Genomic DNA, 19,798 nt, shown 5'->3' on the forward strand with positions numbered 1-19,798 from the left:
AGGTGAAAAGCCAAAAAGCCACACTCCTCTTTCTCCTCCCCTTCTTCCTCCCCCTCCTCCTCCTCCTCCTCCCCCTCTTCCTCCTCATCTCCTCAGGGCATTACCATCCAGGACGGCCAGCATGTCTCAGGCTCACACTCCTCCCTCCATCACAGACAAATTGCAGCAGGTCCCTGGTGTGGAACAGCCAAGAGTGGACTGGGTTCCTCAGTCCACGTCTGTCTTCAACTCGTGCTGAAGGAAAACAGCGGCACGAAGGGGGGAAGCGCAAGAACTCCACAGGCCCAGTGGTTCGTCCGCCTGCACATGGCTTAACGGAGTGATTTACTAAACAAAGAGAGGGCCGTGCTCAGACCCATTAGCACGGGGGGAAGGGGGGGGGGGGGGGGGACGGACCCACGACACACACATCAGCCTGAAACGACTCCAGTGTGTTTTTCTATTCACTGACCCACAGCACGAGTGACTTTATTTACAACAAACACTGCTTGGAGATCGAGGTGTGGGAAAAAAGACATGAAAACGTGTGTTTGTATGTGTGTGTGTGTGCCCATCTGTGCGTGTGTTTGTGTGCATGCACAAAGCCCCAAGAACAAGGTACAAAATTTGCTTAAGTGTATAAGTGGATGTTGGTTTGCATGAAATTAAAATGAATCCTGAAGCTGATGTTATTTAGTTATATGATATACTGTTCTTGGAAAATCTATTTTTATTTGCCAACAAAAGGGGCCTGGGGTGATCTTCAGTGACCTTCACCAGAGCTGAAAACCGCAGTGAAACTGCCTACACAGTTCAGGTAATTACAAGGCAATGCAAAGTACAAATTCTCTCTGCAGGAGAACTTCCTGTGACATTTTAATATGCTCAGTGTAGGTGTGTGATCTATTCCCTGGTGATTTAGTCAAAAGTGTGTAGATCAGAATCAGACCACAGGTACGTCTGGACAAGAACATGCCTGTTTGACACAGCCAGCATTTCCTGAGGGGGGGGGGGGGGGGGGGGGTACCTGAATAATTATGCCTTTTTCAGGTTAACATCCCAGGTAAGATAAACACCATGATGCCCCTTAACTATGGAACATCCCTATGAATCAGCATCCTGTTACTATCACACCGCCTCTGTTTGCCTTTTAGTCCATGAAACATACCTGCTGAATTATTATCCATCATACAGAAAAGTTGAACCTAAAACAGAAAGCAAGCTTGTGTCTTTCGGACTCTACATGACAGAGGTCAAGGGAAATAACCTTAAATTCATCCAACAGAAGCTCATTTAAAGGCCCTGTGTCCCTCTGGAAACAATGAGAATAAGACACAACACATTCATCAGTGAAGAAAGCATCACGGAGGGAGAGTGTCTGCCCTCATTCAGAAGCACAGCTGTGTTGTGAAACTGCTGAAATGGAAAACTCTGAGAAGGACTTGGCAGGCCGTGCATTATGAGAGGAAGTCAGGAAAGTGTGGCTAGAGAGGCTGGAGGAGGAGTCAGAGGAGCAGGGTGGGAGAAGGAGTAGAGATGAGGAGGTACTGGAGGTACTGAGGCTACAGGTGCTGGAGGTACTCAGACTACAGGTGCTGGAGGTACTCAGACTACAGGTGCTGGAGGTACTCAGGCTACAGGTGCTGGAGGTACTCAGACTACAGGTATTGGAGGTACTCAGACTACAGGTACTGGAGGTACTGAGGCTACAGGTACTGGAGGTACTCAGACTACAGGTGCTGGAGGTACTCAGACTACAGGTGCTGGAGGTACTCAGACTACAGGTGCTGGAGGTACTCAGACTACAGGTGCTGGAGGTACTCAGACTACAGGTGCTGGAGGTACTCAGGCTACAGGTGCTGGAGGTACTCAGACTACAGGTATTGGAGGTACTCAGACTACAAGTACTGGAGGTACTGAGGCTACAAGTACTGGAGGTACTGAGGCTACAGGTACTGGAGGTACTCAGACTACAGGTGCTGGAGGTACGCAGACTACAGGTGCTGGAGGTACGCAGACTACAGGTGCTGGAGGTACGCAGACTACAGGTGCTGGAGGTACTCAGACTACAGGTGCTGGAGGTACTCAGACTACAGGTGCTGGAGGTACTCAGGCTGCAGGTGCTGGAGGTACTCAGACTACAGGTACTGGAGGTACTCAGGCTACAGGTGCTGGAGGTACTCAGGCTACAGGTGCTGGAGGTACTCAGGCTACAGGTGCTGGAGGTACTCAGGCTACAGGTGCTGGAGGTACTCAGGCTACAGGTACTGGAGGTACTCAGGCTACAGGTGCTGGAGGTACTCAGGCTACAGGTGCTGGAGGTACTCAGACTACAGGTATTGGAGGTACTCAGACTACAAGTACTGGAGGTACTGAGGCTACAGGTACTGGAGGTACTCAGACTACAGGTGCTGGAGGTACTCAGACTACAGGTGCTGGAGGTACTCAGACTACAGGTGCTGGAGGTACTCAGACTACAGGTATTTAAGGTACTCAGGTGCTGGTGTTATTCAGACTCACACATGTTGAAGGACAGTGCAGATCCCAGTCTGTGCTTATGTGCATATGCACTCACATGTGTACTGTATCCTATGCTGTGTTTTTCTCCAACTACTAACCAAATCCACCCGTGATACTGCAGAGTTCCTTGTTCATACACCTGAAGCCAAGCACTGCTGGTTTCGAAGCATCGACATTGGACATTGACCTACTCCCAAAAGACCCAGAATGCACTGAGGCCGGGATCATATGAAGGAAAACAGCCCATAAGAGCAGAGGATTCTTTGGTTCTGTTTCTGAGAGGAAACGCATGCTGAGAAACAGTGGCCTCATTCATTTCTCAGCTGACAAGGTTACTACTATTGAAACCTCTTCTCTCTACCTCTCTCCCAGAGCTTCAGTATAGGCCCGAACAAGGTTAAATCCCTCGTGAAGGGCTCAGTTATAAACAATATAGCTGGAGAATATGACCTGTGTATCTGGCAGAGGGCAGGACCCAGACATAAAACATCAGGAAAAATTAAACTAAGTCTTGATATCAATTAAATTAATCTAGACCTTAAACTTCACATCAGTGAAATTAATCTAGACCTTAAACTTCACATCAATTAAATTAACCTAGACCCTAAACTGGACAGGACTGTCAATAAAATGAACCCAGAAGGTAAACTTGACATGAATGAAACTGACCTACATTCTACTACTCTAAATAAGTGTCTCTGAAATAAGGACCAGGAAACAAACTTTTGTGCACGTATTTGTATTATCTAAAATAAATCTGGTTGAAAACAACTTATTTATCTGTGTATAAATATCCTATGCAGGCTGCAGAAGTAAACTCTTATTTCATAGCGCAGTTATGAGTTATGCTGTAGAAAATACAGAGCCCATACATTTCCTCACACGCATGTAGTGTGTATGTAGTCTAATGAAATAAACAAAATGACACTGTTCACCAACCGATCTGCTGATGTAAGGAGGCTGCAGGGGCTGGTGTCAGACAGATGGCGGCGGGTCCACGCCGAACCGCCCTGGTCTCACCGAGGGGGGCTTGAGTTTCAGGCAGCATCTCCGCCAGAGACCGGGGTGGGTCAAAGGGGACGTCCCTAGAGGCTCCACTCTTCAGTCAATCAACACTTAGTTAAACTGGATTCACAACAAGGCAAAGACTAAACCTTTGTCTATATCTGAATTTATGTTTGTGAATGTCTGCCTGTGCCTGTGCGAAAACATTTTTCAGCATTTCCAGTTTGGGCTCAAGACGTCTACGTGCAGGCCCAACAAATAGGAGATCTTCACTCATGACTATTTTTATGAGTCTCATAAATCAGTTAAGCACCAACTTTAGCACCCCATTCGAACAACCAGTAGCACATCTTAATGACTGCATGATGAAATTAACAGCAATAAATGTCAGCATTATTTGAAATACGTGATACTCTATCTTAAACATCGATCCTGGTGACCATAAATACAGGAAAAGCTCCGCTAACCCCGTGCTGAAAAAGTGACCTTAAGTCTAATTCTCACTTGAATACCTTTCAGAAGCGTAATGGAAGTTGTTACTTTAAAGCAGGGCAGAGGGCCCCATTAGGATGTGTTCTTTTAGACTGTGCTGAGGCTTCTGGGATGTTTCCAGGATCCAGGCCTTCCCCGGCCAGCCCTGAAGGAGTGAGGTGGTCTGGTCTTCGTTACGAACCCTGTTCACTCTACTATTCAGCTGGAGACATGAGGAGAGGGTGATAAAAACAGAGGGTCCCCTTTTCCTCCAGTCCCCCCCCCAGCGCTGAGAGAAAAGGTCCCGTCTCTGGCCAGGCTGAGGTAAGTTAAACAGTCCTGACAGGGCAGCGACGGTAATATTAATCTTTTCAAGCGGGCAGAAAATGGGGTGTGATAAACAATGTGGTAGAGACGAGGGGCTGTGTGCTTTTCGAGAGCCTGGTATAAGGACGTCCCAGCAGACGTGCTGCAGCAGGAGCCTCCATGGCCACTCTGTGTACATTAAGCTGTCTCTTCACAGTAAAATCTCAGCACAGAAATCATGTCTGTTTACACTGAACTAAGGATATTTTGATAAGGAAAACTTATGGTTTTCCTTCCCAGCTCTTCTCTCATGTAATAAATTTGCACCACTCTCACGTGAATGACGCCTGATCTGGGAGCGTGACAGGAGGAGGAGACAGGGCTGAGATATCAAACATGGCTCTGACAGTCAACAATGCAAAAGGTCTGTGAGAATCACCAAGGAACTAATAAAAACAAGGGAACGAGGCAGTTCACCAAGGGACTTCCTGGAACTCCTGTATAAACCATACCACAAGGAAAAATCTCTTAATGTTCTCCACCACGGACCATAAAACACTCAACAGTTCACGTTGACCATCACTTTCGATGGAACCTAAGTGTCCTAAAATGGTCTCACTCCTCCATGGTCAGGCTAGGGCTCCACTGACTTCACTTTCCCTCAGAGAAAGGGATGCACAGTACACTTCAACCAAGGAGTTCAGTTTGGCAAATAAATCTTCGTCCTCCCCTAAAGTCTGGCCTTGTCTTTGAAAACACTTCTGCAAGAATGTTGAACAACAGCTCTACAATGGAGACGTGCACTGCACTCATCTTCCATTTCATCCCATGAATGACATTTGGGTCAGAACAACAGTGACCATTGTTCCAGGACTGAATGCCTGGTCTCTTCCTCACGCACGGTGTTCAATTACTTGCTCACCAGGTGGTCCCCCATGAAGTAGGCCATGGCAGTAAGCTAAAGGCAGAATGCGGAAAAATCCATATTGCATTTATTAAAAGACTATGAGGATGTGTTGTCATAAGGCTTGGTGGAGGGCAGCTGAGATGTTAAGGTTCACTAGGAGGCCAGAGGTGTGCAGAGAGCTGCTGGAGTTGTAGACCACCTTCCCTTTGGAGGTGCAGAGGAAAAGCCGAACTGATCCCAGTCACTGAACTCTTCTTTCAAGGACCTTTGGGGCTTCAGGCTAAGGAACTGAGCTAGGAGAAGATCGACTGTTCATACTAAAAAAAAGCATTAAAGTCGGTTCTATAATGCCAATAATACAAACCCTATGATAAGAAGAGGGTATGAAAGGACAGGCTGTGTTGGAGGAGGTGTTAGGCGCGGCGCCAGACGTGCGGGTTCTGCACGGAGCCTTGGCTGTTCTGACCAGCACACTCCTCTAACTATCTCTTCCCCCATCTGTATTCGCAACCCCCAGACCGCCTGCACTTCATCTCCCTTTGTGTCTCTCCTTACTTCAGGCTTCTGTCATCCTTTATGCCCCCAGAAAGCACGGACCCCCTCACCCTCCCTCTCCAAGCAGAGTGGAGCTCTGACCCAACAGCCGTCCCGTCCAGCCCGCTGGGTAAACACCGCTTTTGGCCGGCCCCTGGACTGGAAGCCGTGTAGGGAAGGGATTCATTAATGTCCCTGCCACAGATCCCCCACCACCACCACCACCACCACCACCACCACCACCCCCACCACCACCACCCGAGGACGCCCTTCCTCCTTTCTCGGCACGTACCGGGTGCCTCTCGCTCGGCCCAGATTGACGTTTTGACACGTCCCTGGAAAGACACGGAGGGGGAGAAGAAAAAGAAAGCAAACGGAACAGGCAGTCGACTGAGGCCTTTCGCTCCTGATGAGGCCCGACGAGATGGTGCTCTTTGATCATGACACTAATGATAACCAACAGGTCACAGTGAGCCTCAAAGAAATGCCCTGTGCGCCCCTCAATGAATAGGCCATAATGACGGCAGTTAGTCCGGACAGACCGTGTTGCCCTCCAGTCGGAGTGGAGGGGCACAGAAGCGGGTTTTGTTAGCTTTAATCAATATTAATGTGAGCTGGAAGCTAGCCAGGCATGTCACAGTGTCATGGAACTGGGTCTAAATGCTCATCTGTGCAGATATCTTCAGTGGTGAAGGACAACCCCCCCCCCCCCCCCCCCCCCCCCCCCCCCCACACACACACACACACACAATCCAGAGAGACGCTGATGTTCCAGTAGATGATTCACAAAAACAGTAAATTGTTCACATTATGGTCCATTTTAACCAGATGGAAAAGGTCCATGATGTACCTTAAGAAACGTCTGCCAACTTACCGCTACCATTGCCAAAGGATCATACCAGCGCTTATTGATTTTGGCATGGAAAACACTGGCAAAAACAGAAATGACTGAAGTGTGTTTAGATTTACAGCGTGTGTAATCGTTGTAGTACGCCGTCCCCAGGCTAATCGCTCACTCACTCACACAAACTCCTTTCTCTTCAAAAAGCCATTTCATCCTGACACATCTGCTTGTCCGGTAACAGCTAGCATTGTGGTATTGTTTAATATGGTGCTGGACATATTAAACAATACCACAACAGCTGGCTTAGACATGGAAGAAAGAGCAGATTTAGAAGGAGAAAACACATGCTTGCTCACTGAATCGAGGCTAGTCACTGGTATAAAATGTAATAATTGTGGGTGCACACACAGTAATACTGGCTAAGACTAAGAGACTGGTCTTCAGCTAAAAGGCATGTGATACTGACTGGATTCACGTCAGCTACAAATATAAACATCAATATTGCTTACTGAGGCTAACGAAGACACCCACATTATGCCTCATGTTACAGTCTTACTGCTGACAGGCCACATGTGCTACTGCCAAAAGAGTTTTATAAGTTCACACGTTTTGTTAAAAAGTAAATAAAACTGTTACAGGACATCTATGAGGTGCTTCAAACACCTGCTTCCCATCCTAACTGACCTGAGAACAGTACTGTTTGCCTCATACTCACACTTCACTATGGACCATCTCACTTACTTGTCAAAAAGACCTGATGAAATATTAAATAACAACCTGTGAGGTCTGTCAACCACAAATTCAGAAAGAAAAGTAAGTGGTGACGCTACACTGCAAACATGTGCTGCCATGGTAACACAAAAACCCCACACCCAGGGTGTACGCAAATTCCTTCTGCTACCCTACCTCACTAGGGTACCTCACCAGCACACTTGGATACGGAGCTGCCCCGTGCTACGGAGCTACCGATGCGGCGATTAACTCATCGCTTTCTTAAGAACTGTTTTCTTTTCCTTACCGCACCACTGTGGTGATTGGTTAGTAATGCAACAGCTTGGACATGGTACAAGGTAAAGGTTTTAAACAAGGAACTCACGGTGAAGGCCGTCCGGCTTGGGGTGTTGGCAGCGGATCTGGAGAAGAAAGGAGAGTATTCTCTTTAGACCAGGTCGGGAAGAAACCGCTCCCAGAGGCCCTGAACACACACTGGCAATGTGAACGACTGGCATAGCAGCACGGAGAACCACAGGGACGTCTTTTCACACCACTCCTGAATGTTGCTCTGCACTCCACTTCAAAGATCTTCGCCAGCTATCTGTGCTCGTAGTCTAGAACAGTGTCCTGAAAAGGCTGCAGGATTGGTGTTTACTGACGGTAAAGTGGCACGAATGATGGAAACACGTCATGCATGTGGAATGGAATCAAATCCACACCAGTCATCGATATTTGCCAATGGACCCTGAAAGATTTCTGCAACTACATTACATTTGTCAGAATCTCGTGGCTTCGTGTTATGGATATTCATGTTTTGGAAGTGTGCAGTGGGACCAAATGTAGATTTTGTTATAACCCATCAAACTCAGGTAAAACAAACAAAATGCTATTTCTGTAACCCTAACCCTTTAATAAACAAATTATGTTTTAATTGTACTAACCTATATTTAACAACAGTATATAACATTATAAAACAAAGGAGAAAGTTTTTTTTTTTTTTTACTGAAATGACCAATATGAACAGGCAAACATACCCACAGGAAACCAGTCCACACTTTACAATGGGTTTACTGTTAATCAGTATTCTGTTAACCTTATTCAGTACTTTTTTCTGAAATGAAAAATGAGTTGTTAGTGATATGAATTACACAATCAGTGTCAGTTGACTGTTGGACTGGTTACAACAGCAGCAAATTCCCTTCTTGCTAGCAACAGACATCGAACCAACAGCAGCTGACACGGCCGACCCCGGCGAGGTTAAAGAAACAGTGTTAGCACAGCGGCATTAAAGCAGCATTTGTGCGGCCGTCTTACCGAACTTCACAAAGAGTATTCCTGTTGTGGAGACGGTTCCGTAGCTGTTAGTGGCCACACACTGGAAGTAGCCGGTGTCTGTGGTGTCCAGGTTGCGGATACGAAGCCGTGCGCCGTAGGGCATGAGCCTGTAGGAGACTCGGCGGGCTTCGGGAGCTACCGGGGCGTCGTTCTTCAGCCAGCGCACGGCCGGCGGAGGATTCCCCGACACATGGCAGTGCAGCTCAGCCGTCTGGCCGAGGGAGGTGGTGATGTTGTTCATGGGAGCGTCTAGTCTGAGGAAGTGGTCTGAAGACAAAGAAAGGGGAATCGTTGGAAAAAAAACAGGAGACGGTTCAGTGGTGTAGCATAACTTACACAATAATAATTTAACGGTACACAATAATTTAACTTACACAATAATTTGAGAAAATCTCTGGAGTAAACACAAACGCAATACCCGGCATACTATTGCAGATGTTTTTCAAAAATATTCAACAATTATGAAACTACCTTTCCTCAGGCGGAATACCCTTCAGTCATAAAAACATTTCCCTCCGTTTGTGTGTTTCTGTTTGTAGAGCATCCATGTCCTTCCACGTGTAAAAACCTCTCTAACTGCCAGTTAGGAATCCATTACAAGACATTTCGTGGCTGCTTCTGTGTGGTAAATCACTACGTTTGTCTTTCTTAGGTTGGTTCTTGCCAAAGGGGATAGCGGAACCTCTAATGTAATATAAAAGCTTCAGGAAACTTCAGGCTCCAGAAAGCCCATCTTTCCAGGCCCTGGGTTGGCTTTGATAGCAGCCCAGCATAAACATGACAACCCCAACACTCCCTTAACGGTAGGAAAAGCATAATGGGCTTGTGGTGGACTCATCAAATCTGACCCACTCGGTCTTGACAAGTACAGCAGGGAAACTGATGCGGTAACAGAGCCTGTAAGGTTCTCCCTCCAGTAGCACAGATTACTGTTGTTTATGAGGTCTTCAAATCTAAATAAAGGTATAGTAATGTGTGAGAAGACCCTCTCTGGGGTTTCCTCAGACTGATCCGTGGACCGCCATGCCCAGACAGACACTGCTGGGTCTCCCTGTCTTCCGTGTGATGTTGCTGTGATGACCAACGTCATGGAAGGCTTCCATCTCTCATCATGAGACTTGAAGGCTACACCTGTGTTCTAATATAACATTTAGATCTTAAAATCACCCGTCTGGTCGCATTCTGTGTTAAGACAGCCGGTTAAATGCCGGCCCAGACATTCCACTGCATTGTCTTTGAACCTTTAACTTTTCATTTAGCAGACATTCATTTTCAGAGAGTATCCACTCTTAATCTGGCATGATTCTGGAGTCATGCCAGGAATGTGACTTTGACGAGGAAATTAATAAAAACATATTGAGTGGGAGAACTTCAGGGTTGCAGGCAGGGGAAGAGGCCAGGCCTACAGCTGTGTGGAGCCATATGCAATATTGCTGGTCCCTGTGGAGGGGGCCAGATTCCTCTCACTAGTGCTCTCTTCCTAAAAACCAAACACAGGTTAAACTACATCTGACAGGAATATTCGTTGAAATATTTCTACTATTATACAAGGGTTCCGCTGGTCCAAATGCGAGGATTTTGATTCCTATTAAAAACATAGATCTGGTGTAGTTCTACAACAGATGCCTTTATTGCAGAGGCAGATTTGCTAGTGCAAATCTATGCCGAAGATATTGCTACTTCAAACTATAACGAAAAACAAATAATGAAAAACAAATAATAAGTAACGTTTAACAAAGAGTGAAGTTCCTTTAGAAAAAAAGGATTTAAAATATTATTAAAAATAACTGTATAAAAGCATCAGCCGTGAGGTTTTCCTTTAAAAAAAAGGACTTTTATTATGTAATCTGCCATGCCAGAGGCAGGCTGACAATGGCACATGTCCATTGTTACGGTGCGTCTTTTACTGCCTCTCCTCTACGGTCATCTGTCCCACTTCTGTCCTGAGACAGATCTCTCCCTGATCCTTCTATCTTAATCTCCTTTGTCCAAACATATGCTCTCTTAAAACAATATACCAACGTGGCCGTACAGCACAACGGATATTAGCACTGCTGTTCAGCTCTGGCTCCAAGGTCTGAGTAACTCTCCCAACAGACACACCCTCCCTGCGCCCACTAATGAAGGAAGAATGTCATGACTACTTTTTGAATTCTGTGTGGAAGGAAAACACATACTCACTCACATGTGTGCATGAACACACACACACACACACACACACACACACACACACACACACACACACACACACACACACACACACACACACAGGCATCATCTGAAGATGATTAGCTGATTAGCTTCATTTAAAACCTAAGGACAGAGCGTCAAAAGCAATTTGCATTTTGGAATTTCTGTTCTGTGTGGATAGTGGCTCTTTGTTACCCTGTTTATGATCTGGTTTTGGATTTATATGAAGCATGAATGTCAATCAGAGGTCTGGTGCAGGAAATTGATATTAGCAAGAAGCTCTAAGAAGGAAAAGAACACAACAAGCATAAAGCAATGGGTGTAGAAACATGTGTCAACATGTTCACACCTACCGTAACTTCAGATTATATATGTCCCTTTGCATCAAATGCAAGTAGCAGTGATATGGGGACTCACAGTGTAAATAATATTCTTAGTCTGACAGTGTGGAGTTGGCGTTTATAGTGCACCATGTCTAAATCGGCTCTATTCACGCCAACACAGTCCTGGATGCAGAAGTTCTTCTGAACTGATCTATTATAAATGATGAACATGGACCTCTTCCATTCAAACGCATCTTTTCCAATCACAGATTTATGCAGCACCAAACGTGTCAATCAAGCGTCTGTGTACATCGCGCACATGTGCGATGTGCAGGTGCCGCCCGTGCGGTGTTTGGGCAGCTGTGCACATGCGTTTCAATGTTAGAAAGAGCAGCAAACACACAGCAGAGCAGCGGGACGACTCCAGCTCTGTTCCACTCTGGACCTCATCAACCCCGCAATTATACAGAGCTGGAAAACCTTCTGGAAACCTTCTGGGAAATTTGGGCAGCTGCCCAGTCTGGAGAGAACGGCCTCCCGTGTCACTCTCTGCCACAAAGGCCCAGGTTTGCAGAGCACAGCGTGTAGCTGCCGGGGCCTTGCAGAGTGGCGCAGGGCCAGTGGCTTGAATGTGGAGCAGGAAGGAGGACAAGGTGAAGTGATAGGAGTGGAGGCTTCATTATTTCAGAATGACTCATCTACTCATCTGAAATCTCAACACTAAGATTAAATTTCACTGCGATTCGAAATGTGTTTCCTTCATTATTTCTTAATCCAAGTGAACAAAAATGTAAAATGTTAAAAAGTACAGGTAACAGTCTGTAGGAGACACCCTGTTGGAGTGGGACGTCCCCCGTCACCTGAGCGGACAGGGACAATTTCATTCACTGCACCCTTTGAATTGAATATAATAAACTTACTATGTACAAATTATGATTGTAGGAGCATGGAATACCTCATGAAAACCCTCACATGAAAATGAAACCCCATGTGCAAACACACACACACACACACACACACACACACACACACACACACACACACACACACACACACACACAGAGCTACTTACACATACTGATATGCTCCAGCTATGAATGCTGTCTCCTCTGGCAATCAAAACCAAGTTTCGGCTACAGACACAACATCCTGCAATCACTGTCTATCTGCTACCTGCTCTCTGCCCATACAGATGGAGCAAGGCAATCCAAACAAACACGGCACGGTACACACACTCACCTTTCTGTGCTCCGCTGGAAACGTTCCAACTGCCGGCAGTCACCACGCTCGGGCCGGACGGCGCTTCTGCCCCTGCAGAACCAAAGAGAAGCGCTTTCATTTCTGCCCAGCACTCGGACGCGTGGTCCTGACCTGCTCCAAACACCCTCGTCCAAACATGCAGCCTCATGCAGACATGGGAGTGTGTTTCCAGCTGAGTGTCCAATAGAGGGCAGGTGAAAGAACCACTAATACATGAAGATTACAGACTCGTTACTGTACAGAGGAGATTTCATTACGGTGTAGCAATGCGATATCGGCAAGTGTTGACGGGTTTGGAGGTACCGATGCGCTCCTTACAATGGGCCCTTTTGAGGCAGAGCAAGGAATATCTAATCAGTTTAGCTGTGCAAGACAATAAACAATGAGTGGGCCTCCTGCTGCCCTAAGGGACTGGAGCTGCAGGTCTCTGTGTCGATGACAGAGGCGCACAGAGTTTCAGTAACGCACAGCATTCATTCATTTCACAACATTAATTAATTTCACAGCATCCATTCATTTCTTTACTCTGTAAATCATCTAAATGGAAGCACGCTCAGAAAAATCATACAAACTGCACACTCAGTAAAAACAAGAAACCAGATGCCTTTAACGTACCTATAGTAAGTAGGAGTGTGTGCGCATGTGCTCGCGTGTGCGTGTGTGTGTGCGCATGCATCCTTATTCAAACTAGAATGGTGCTAATGGATCACTGTCTGGCCTTTGTCCGCTGCATAAATCTCCCCGGCGCTGACGGACATGGAGCAGCTCTGTCATAGGTGGTTGTCTACTGCTCCATGTTACCCCAAACTCCACCTGGAGGCATCTGAAGGACGCAGACACCCCACGCCAAGAGCCAGACCACACCCTGTGCTTTTAGCTACCCAGGGCTATTATGGGAATATGGACACAAATGAATTTACGTCGTCCCTGTGGCTCAATCTGAAAGCCTAACCTCATATTCTCATCGAAGCCCTGTCAAATACCACCGTCCTATAGTCTTTGGACCAATATGCCCATTTGTCCTGATGTTTTTGGTTTAGCTCTGCCCTGGGCCCCTGAGCAGAGAGCTGCATACACAAACACCCATACACCACAGACAGCTGTGCTGTAGAAACACAGAGGTGTGGCTTTGTTAATTGGGTGCTAATTTACCGTTAAGCACGTCAGCTTTTACACGCTTGTAATGAGCTGTTAATATATATCCACAACTGTTAATGCCAGTTGTGGCTCTGAAGCCCGACACACACACACCCAGACTATGCTGTTGAAGAAATGTGCAGCTGTGTGAGGGAACAGGTGATGTAATATGGGTTATGGCTACTGAGGTACAACCACGCCTCTTCTATTCCTTTACACTCTCTACCAAGCAACATCACTTTCTGTGTTTATAAAGGTACTGCCGTTTCTTTCTTCTAATGTTCAATATTTATATCAAGAGACAAACTTTTTTTAATAAGCTATATAAATATATATTGATGAAGTACAATCTTCTTTGAAGTTTCTTTCCTTTTGAGAGATTGAACAGATGCCAGACATCACACAACACTGCTCTGAAGAGCAGCACCAGCGGATAAGGTGAAACAACAGTGAAGAAAGGGGAGAGGGAGAGAGAGAGAGGGAAGGAGAGAGAGAGATAGATAGAGAGAGAGAGAGAGAGAGAGAGGGAGAAAGAGAGAGAGGGAGAAAGAGAGTGAGAGGGTTAGGGGAGAGTGTGTGAGAGGGGAGGAGGGAGGGAGAGAGGGAGAGGAAGAGAGAGAGAGAAAGAGAGAGAGAGAGAGAGAGAGAGAGAGAGAGAGAGAGAGAGAGAGAGAGAGAGAGAGAGAGAGAGAGAGAGAGAGAGAGAGACAGATGATATTACCCCAATTAGTCCACATCTGTAGTATAACCATCAGTAGACAATCAAGTAATATCTAAATAATTGCAGGGTAATTTTGAGATTAGTTATCTAATGTTTCCCAACAACAAAGGCAAGTTTTACGATGACCATTCTATAATGATGCTTAAAAAATCTGAAACCTGATCCTGAAATGACACACAGCTCAGAAGGTCATGCTAAGAGCTGCTTGCCAATTTACAATGGAGATACACACCTGCAATATGACACACGAATAGTGATGTGAATCAGGAATGAACATGCTGATTTATATTGTGTGTATTCAATAGCTCATTTGTGCATGCACCCCCCCCCCCCCCCCCCCCCCCACACACACACACACACACACATACACACACCACACAGTGTATATTTAAAGTCACTGCTAACTCTTGATGGCTGTCTGATTCTTACTCCACTCTTTCTAGTAACCTGCTTATGATTAAAATGACATCATCAAAAATATTTGCATGAACTGTGAGTAGAGATGATTTATTGATCCTTTCAACTTTGATCAAAGAATCATATGGACTTACACTAAATCATATCACTCCTCAGATTTAAAGGAAGCAAGCTGAAAATTCCACTATTAAAGCACAGGGCAAGACCTTGAGATGAGAGCCAGGGTTCTGGCTTCATGTGCATATGGTGAAAATAAACATCCATGGAGTTTAATATTATTGCACAGTTTCTTTCATAACCCTGAAATTACAGCTTTTCATGTGGGATGTATTATTGATAAGAGCCCATTAAATGGCATGGCACTTACATCTGCCATAGCATTTGTTGGAAAACACAATAAGTTGCAGTGTATGCTAAACTTAAAATTGCACTGTTTCTCAAGAGATTCCGATTAAAAACAAAATGACCTGCAGCGAAAGATAAAACTGCACTGTTACTTGAGAGATTCCCATTTTAGAAATGTGCAGTGGTTGTAATGGGACCACTGAAATAAACAGGCCTCCAAATTCCAGATCGCTTTCTCTGGCAGAGTCTTTTTGTGAACTTCAAAAACTTGCCAACGTGAACTTAACTGGGCATGACAGAAACATTAATTTTTGTTTGGAATACAACCTGTAATTAGGAAATATTAGATTCACTTGACATTATAATGTTTTATGCATATCAAAAGATATTCACTTGTATCTTCTGTTCTTCTGTTTTCTCAGAGGCAGCTAACCATATTTTAAGTGTAGAACATACGGTGTAACACTAAAGTCCTCACACTTTAAACTGTTGTGTATTCAAACCTGTGAAGATTTTTTCAAGTGGAAATAAAGTCAACACAGCCACATCCTCTTCTTGGGCCCAGCGCAGAACTGGCGCCCTAATGAGTTATTAGTGTAATTAATGCTGGGCTCTGGTATATAAACGGAAAATGTGAAGCTCGTTGGACACAGTGAGCCGGACAGTAAAGCCATTTGATTACAGACGAAGGGTGAGCCAAAGAGGACGACGCCTACAAAGGCGCTTGTGAACCGGGGTGTTTGGAGACGGGCGCTGGTCCCGACTCCAGTGTTGGCGCTAGCGTTGGCTCGCTGTCGGTGCCCTGCGGCCTCGGCCCCGGGCGCAGGGGAACCGGGACGGGAAGAAGAGGAGTCACAGAGAGGAACTGAAGCTCTGTGGCCTTCTACCTGGAGAACGTGAGAAGGTTGGGAGTTACGGGCGCTTGTCGTGGACAGAAGGGGTCTCTTCATCGCCACTGAGCCAAGTTGAGCTGCACAAAAGAAAAAGCAATAATGTACAAGGACGGAGGGCAAAGTCTCCACCTGGGTGCACCGCAGGCAACAGGAACCAAGCCGCCCCCAACTTCTCCTGCATGTACCTCACCGGCCCGTCTCAGGAAGCCGGCCCGTAACGCGATAGGTCTGTCCGGGCTCCGGGGACCCCGCTTACCGGAACAGGCCAGGAGGAGACGGGCTGGAGGCAGGGCAGTCAACCCGAGCGAGCGACCGGGACACGGGGGGTGTAATACAAGGACCTCTCCCATTAGCACAACAGACGGCAGAGCAGAAGAAAGGGCCGGGTGAAGCCGCGGGGGCTGGTCCTCCAGTGCGGACCACTTCAGACAGACAGCAGCCTGGCCCACCGCTGGGCTCTCCTCCTGGGAGCTCATGCTAATGACACCGAGCTGGCCGGCGGGGGCGGGCGAGTTGCAGGAACTTCTGGCACTAACTCACTGATAGTGTAAAAGCTTTACAGGTGGCTCGGGTTGCAATTTGGCTGATTTGCGTGGCTCAGAAGAGAGCGGCACTTACTAGACCCTCTCTGCAAATGGTGGCATGATGTCCTCTTGACCAGGTGAGAGACAAACTTTTGGCTTCTGCGCTAGACTACTTATGAGACCAAACATGTTTCATGAACAGACTCTCATGAGCGGGCATTTTTAACCCCCTTACAGTGACCTCTCTTCACTCAGCATATGCTAAAGATGAATTTCAATGTGACATGACATCGACAGCATCACGATAACTCACAGTTTAAGACAGGACTGGGCTCTCAGCGATACTGATGCCAGAACCGATAGTGGAACCATCTGTTAAATAGTTCGCAGTGAAATGAAAAGTGAGACTTTTAAATTGTAATTTTTAATGGACGAGCCCTTAGCCAGCACTAATGCATGTGCTGGAAAAGCGAGGCCTGTCTGCGGCTTTAATCCTGCTTCTGTATCAGGGGCTGTTGGTGCAACTAGAGCACGCACACGCGCGCACACACACACACACACACACACACACACACACACACACACACACACACACACACACACACACACGCACGCACGCAGGAAAGTGGAATTAACAGCCGTGTGCCTGTTACACAGCTGCATAATGCAGCTAAACTGAGAGCGATATGCAAGCCAGCGCGTCTTGGCGGAGCCGTCTCGTGTACCGTAGAGAGGGGACGGCGCAGATTCGCGTTTTCTCCAAGCTGTTTCAAAGAAGAGGCGTCATCGCGTTTCAGCTTCAGTCCAGAAAGCGAGTGTACCGTTGGTTCAGATGCGCGACGCCACACAAACATGACATTGATTTGCCGCTTAATGACGCGAGCTCTCGCGTGCCGGCGTGTCCGAGCGTATCTGGTTGCAGCGGGATCACGCGGGAATGCGGGGGGTGAAACGCACGCACCACTTAGATCTGCTGGAGCCCACATGCTGCATGCGGACAACCGCCATACGATGACAGCCGGACCGCGGAGGAGATCTGGGACAGATGGGTTTGAAGAAGCTCCGGTTAGTCCGGCGGAATTTCAACATCAATGCAATTTGGAATGACCAGAATGCTTCAGTGGGTGATTTCTGAAGCTGAAAATAATATTTCTGAAAACAATGGAATCTAACGAATAACACAGGACAGTCAGGCGTCAGTCGGGCGGGAGCTTGCAAGGTTAACCGTTGGTTACCGTCCTGTGCGTGTGAAGTGACCGCAGACAACGCTGGAAGTAGAAGAAATGGATGACGTGCTAATATCACTTCTAAAGGACTGTCAAGCGTCTGAGCCCCGTGTCCTGCACAAACCTCCTCATACTGCATCTGGCCCGCACCTGTCAGATGCCCACAGATGCTTCGCCCTAAGCATGCGACTAAAAACAGCCTAACCACCACAAACTCTTCATATGTAATAAATGAATCATGAATGTCGGTAGGACCTAAAATTAATCACGAGTAATGCACACACAAAAAATATCTGCCAATTTGGTTGGCATTTCACCCAGAACTGAATAAAAAAAGAAGAGATTCTGTCAGATTAACTGAGCTTCCACACATTTTTTCCCTTGAGAGGTTACTTCCCCGAAGTTATGGTTGGCTTTGCAGCTGAAAAAGACGACCGGTATGACAGCTAAGAAACAGGCGATGCATATTATGAACGCCGTTACAATTTGTGTTGGGAAGAAGTGTAGCTAGGCAGATCCTCTTGCTGCAATGACACATTCCTCCTGAAACAGCACTGGGAACTCATCTGTAGATGAATCCGGACACTGACTAACACACACGTCTAAAAACTGGATCCACTCCTAGCTACCCATCAGTCAGCCCATGAGGAATGGAAACCATCTGTGGGATCACAAGTCTCTCTCTCTATGGCTTTGTCACCTGACCTGATGGTGTGACAGTCACGGCAAATTGCAAAGGCTTAGGAGCCAGAATAGTCCATGTGTGCATTCAGACAGGCCTTTTATTATTTCTCCTTTCATGCAAGCCCATGGTCATCTGGTCACGTGACCGACTCAGGACGGGGCCAACAGGATACGTGAGGCTTGGGCAGCCTCCGTTAATACCACAGCTTCCAAGGGTTGGGGAAAGAAGTGGTCATGTTCCTTCCTTTCCTCAAATGAATGAAAAAAGAGCTTGAGTGAGAGAAAGAGAGTGAAAGAAAGAGAGAGAGAGAAAATTATGGCATGCAACAAAATCTAAGAATGTCCCAGCAAAGCCAGTGTAAGAATAGGCCAGCAGATTTGCAGAAAAAAAACTGTCTTCTTTGGTTATCTGACATTGACTGACTTACTGTATTAAAGAACGTTAGTATTTATGTGGTGGTACGCAAGACCTGCTGAGGACTTCTCCTCCTGCAAGCCACAAAGACGTCCATACGCAGACGACACAGAGGGAAGCAAAGATCAGCTGTGAGCTACAGGAACGGTCTGCCAGCCCACAAGAGAAGCCATGCAGGGGCCCGGCAGCAGATGAGTCCAAGAGGAACGTTTCATTACAGCTCCTTTATATGCAGCCCACATCTGTCCTAGGGGTTGTAGTGTTTTGTCTAAATTTGAACTAAAATGTCCCAGGGAGAGAAAGAAAATAGATGGCCAAGACCCACAGCTGAAGGCCAGTAGTCAGTAGAGAGGTGTGTATTTGCCCCGTCATTCATAGGATGGGGTGAGGGATCACGGTGAAGATCAGAGTCTGCACTAGGAGAGGAGGGCACTGGGGTCTACCTCATGGGAGGAGGGCACTGGGGTCTACCTCATGGGAGGAGGGCACTGGGGTCTACCTCATGGGAGGAGGGCACTGGGGTCTACCTCATGGGAGGAGGGCACTGGGGTCTACCTCGTGGGAGGAGGGCACTGGGGTCTACCTCGTGGGAGGAGAGCACTGGGGTCTACCTCGTGGGAGGAGAGCACTGGGGTCTACCTCGTGGGAGGAGAGCACTGGGGTCTACCTCGTGGGAGGAGGGCACTGGGGTCTACCTCGTGGGAGGAGAGCACTGGGGTCTACCTCGTGGGAGGAGAGCACTGGGGTCTACCTCATGGGAGGAGGGCACTGGGGTCTACCTCGTGGGAGGAGAGCACTGGGGTCTACCTCATGGCAAGAGAGCACTGGGCAACACGGTGGCTTGGTGGTTAGCACGTTTGCCTCTCAGCACTGGGGTCTTGGGTTCAAGTCCCTATCTGAGTGGAGTTTCCATGTTCTCCCTGTGTTTGCGTGGGTTTCCTCCGGGATCTCCGGTTTCCTCCCACAGTCCAAAAACATGGAGGTTAGGTAAATTGGCCCTCCCTGATTCCCTGACAAATTCTCCCTGAGTGTGTGTCTGTGTCTCTAT

The 19,798-nt window shown here is 47.1% G+C and overlaps 1 protein-coding gene across 3 annotated transcripts in view; it reads right to left on the reverse strand.

The window, feature by feature from the left end:
* Window positions 1–19,798, reverse strand: part of ror1 (receptor tyrosine kinase-like orphan receptor 1) — an 85,244-nt gene that overhangs the window by 13,506 nt on the left and 51,940 nt on the right. For all 3 annotated transcript variants that reach the window (XM_077014847.1, XM_077014849.1, XM_077014848.1), the window contains exons 2-4: window positions 12,368–12,439; window positions 8,595–8,882; window positions 7,663–7,699 (exon numbers count right to left, since the gene is read on the reverse strand). In XM_077014847.1, the coding sequence (XP_076870962.1) occupies window positions 7,663–7,699; window positions 8,595–8,882; window positions 12,368–12,439 (397 nt within the window). The remainder of the gene's footprint in view (window positions 1–7,662; window positions 7,700–8,594; window positions 8,883–12,367; window positions 12,440–19,798) is intronic.

The sequence above is a fragment of the Brachyhypopomus gauderio genome, chromosome 8, assembly GCF_052324685.1.
Source record: "Brachyhypopomus gauderio isolate BG-103 chromosome 8, BGAUD_0.2, whole genome shotgun sequence".
NCBI lineage: Eukaryota > Metazoa > Chordata > Actinopteri > Gymnotiformes > Hypopomidae > Brachyhypopomus > Brachyhypopomus gauderio.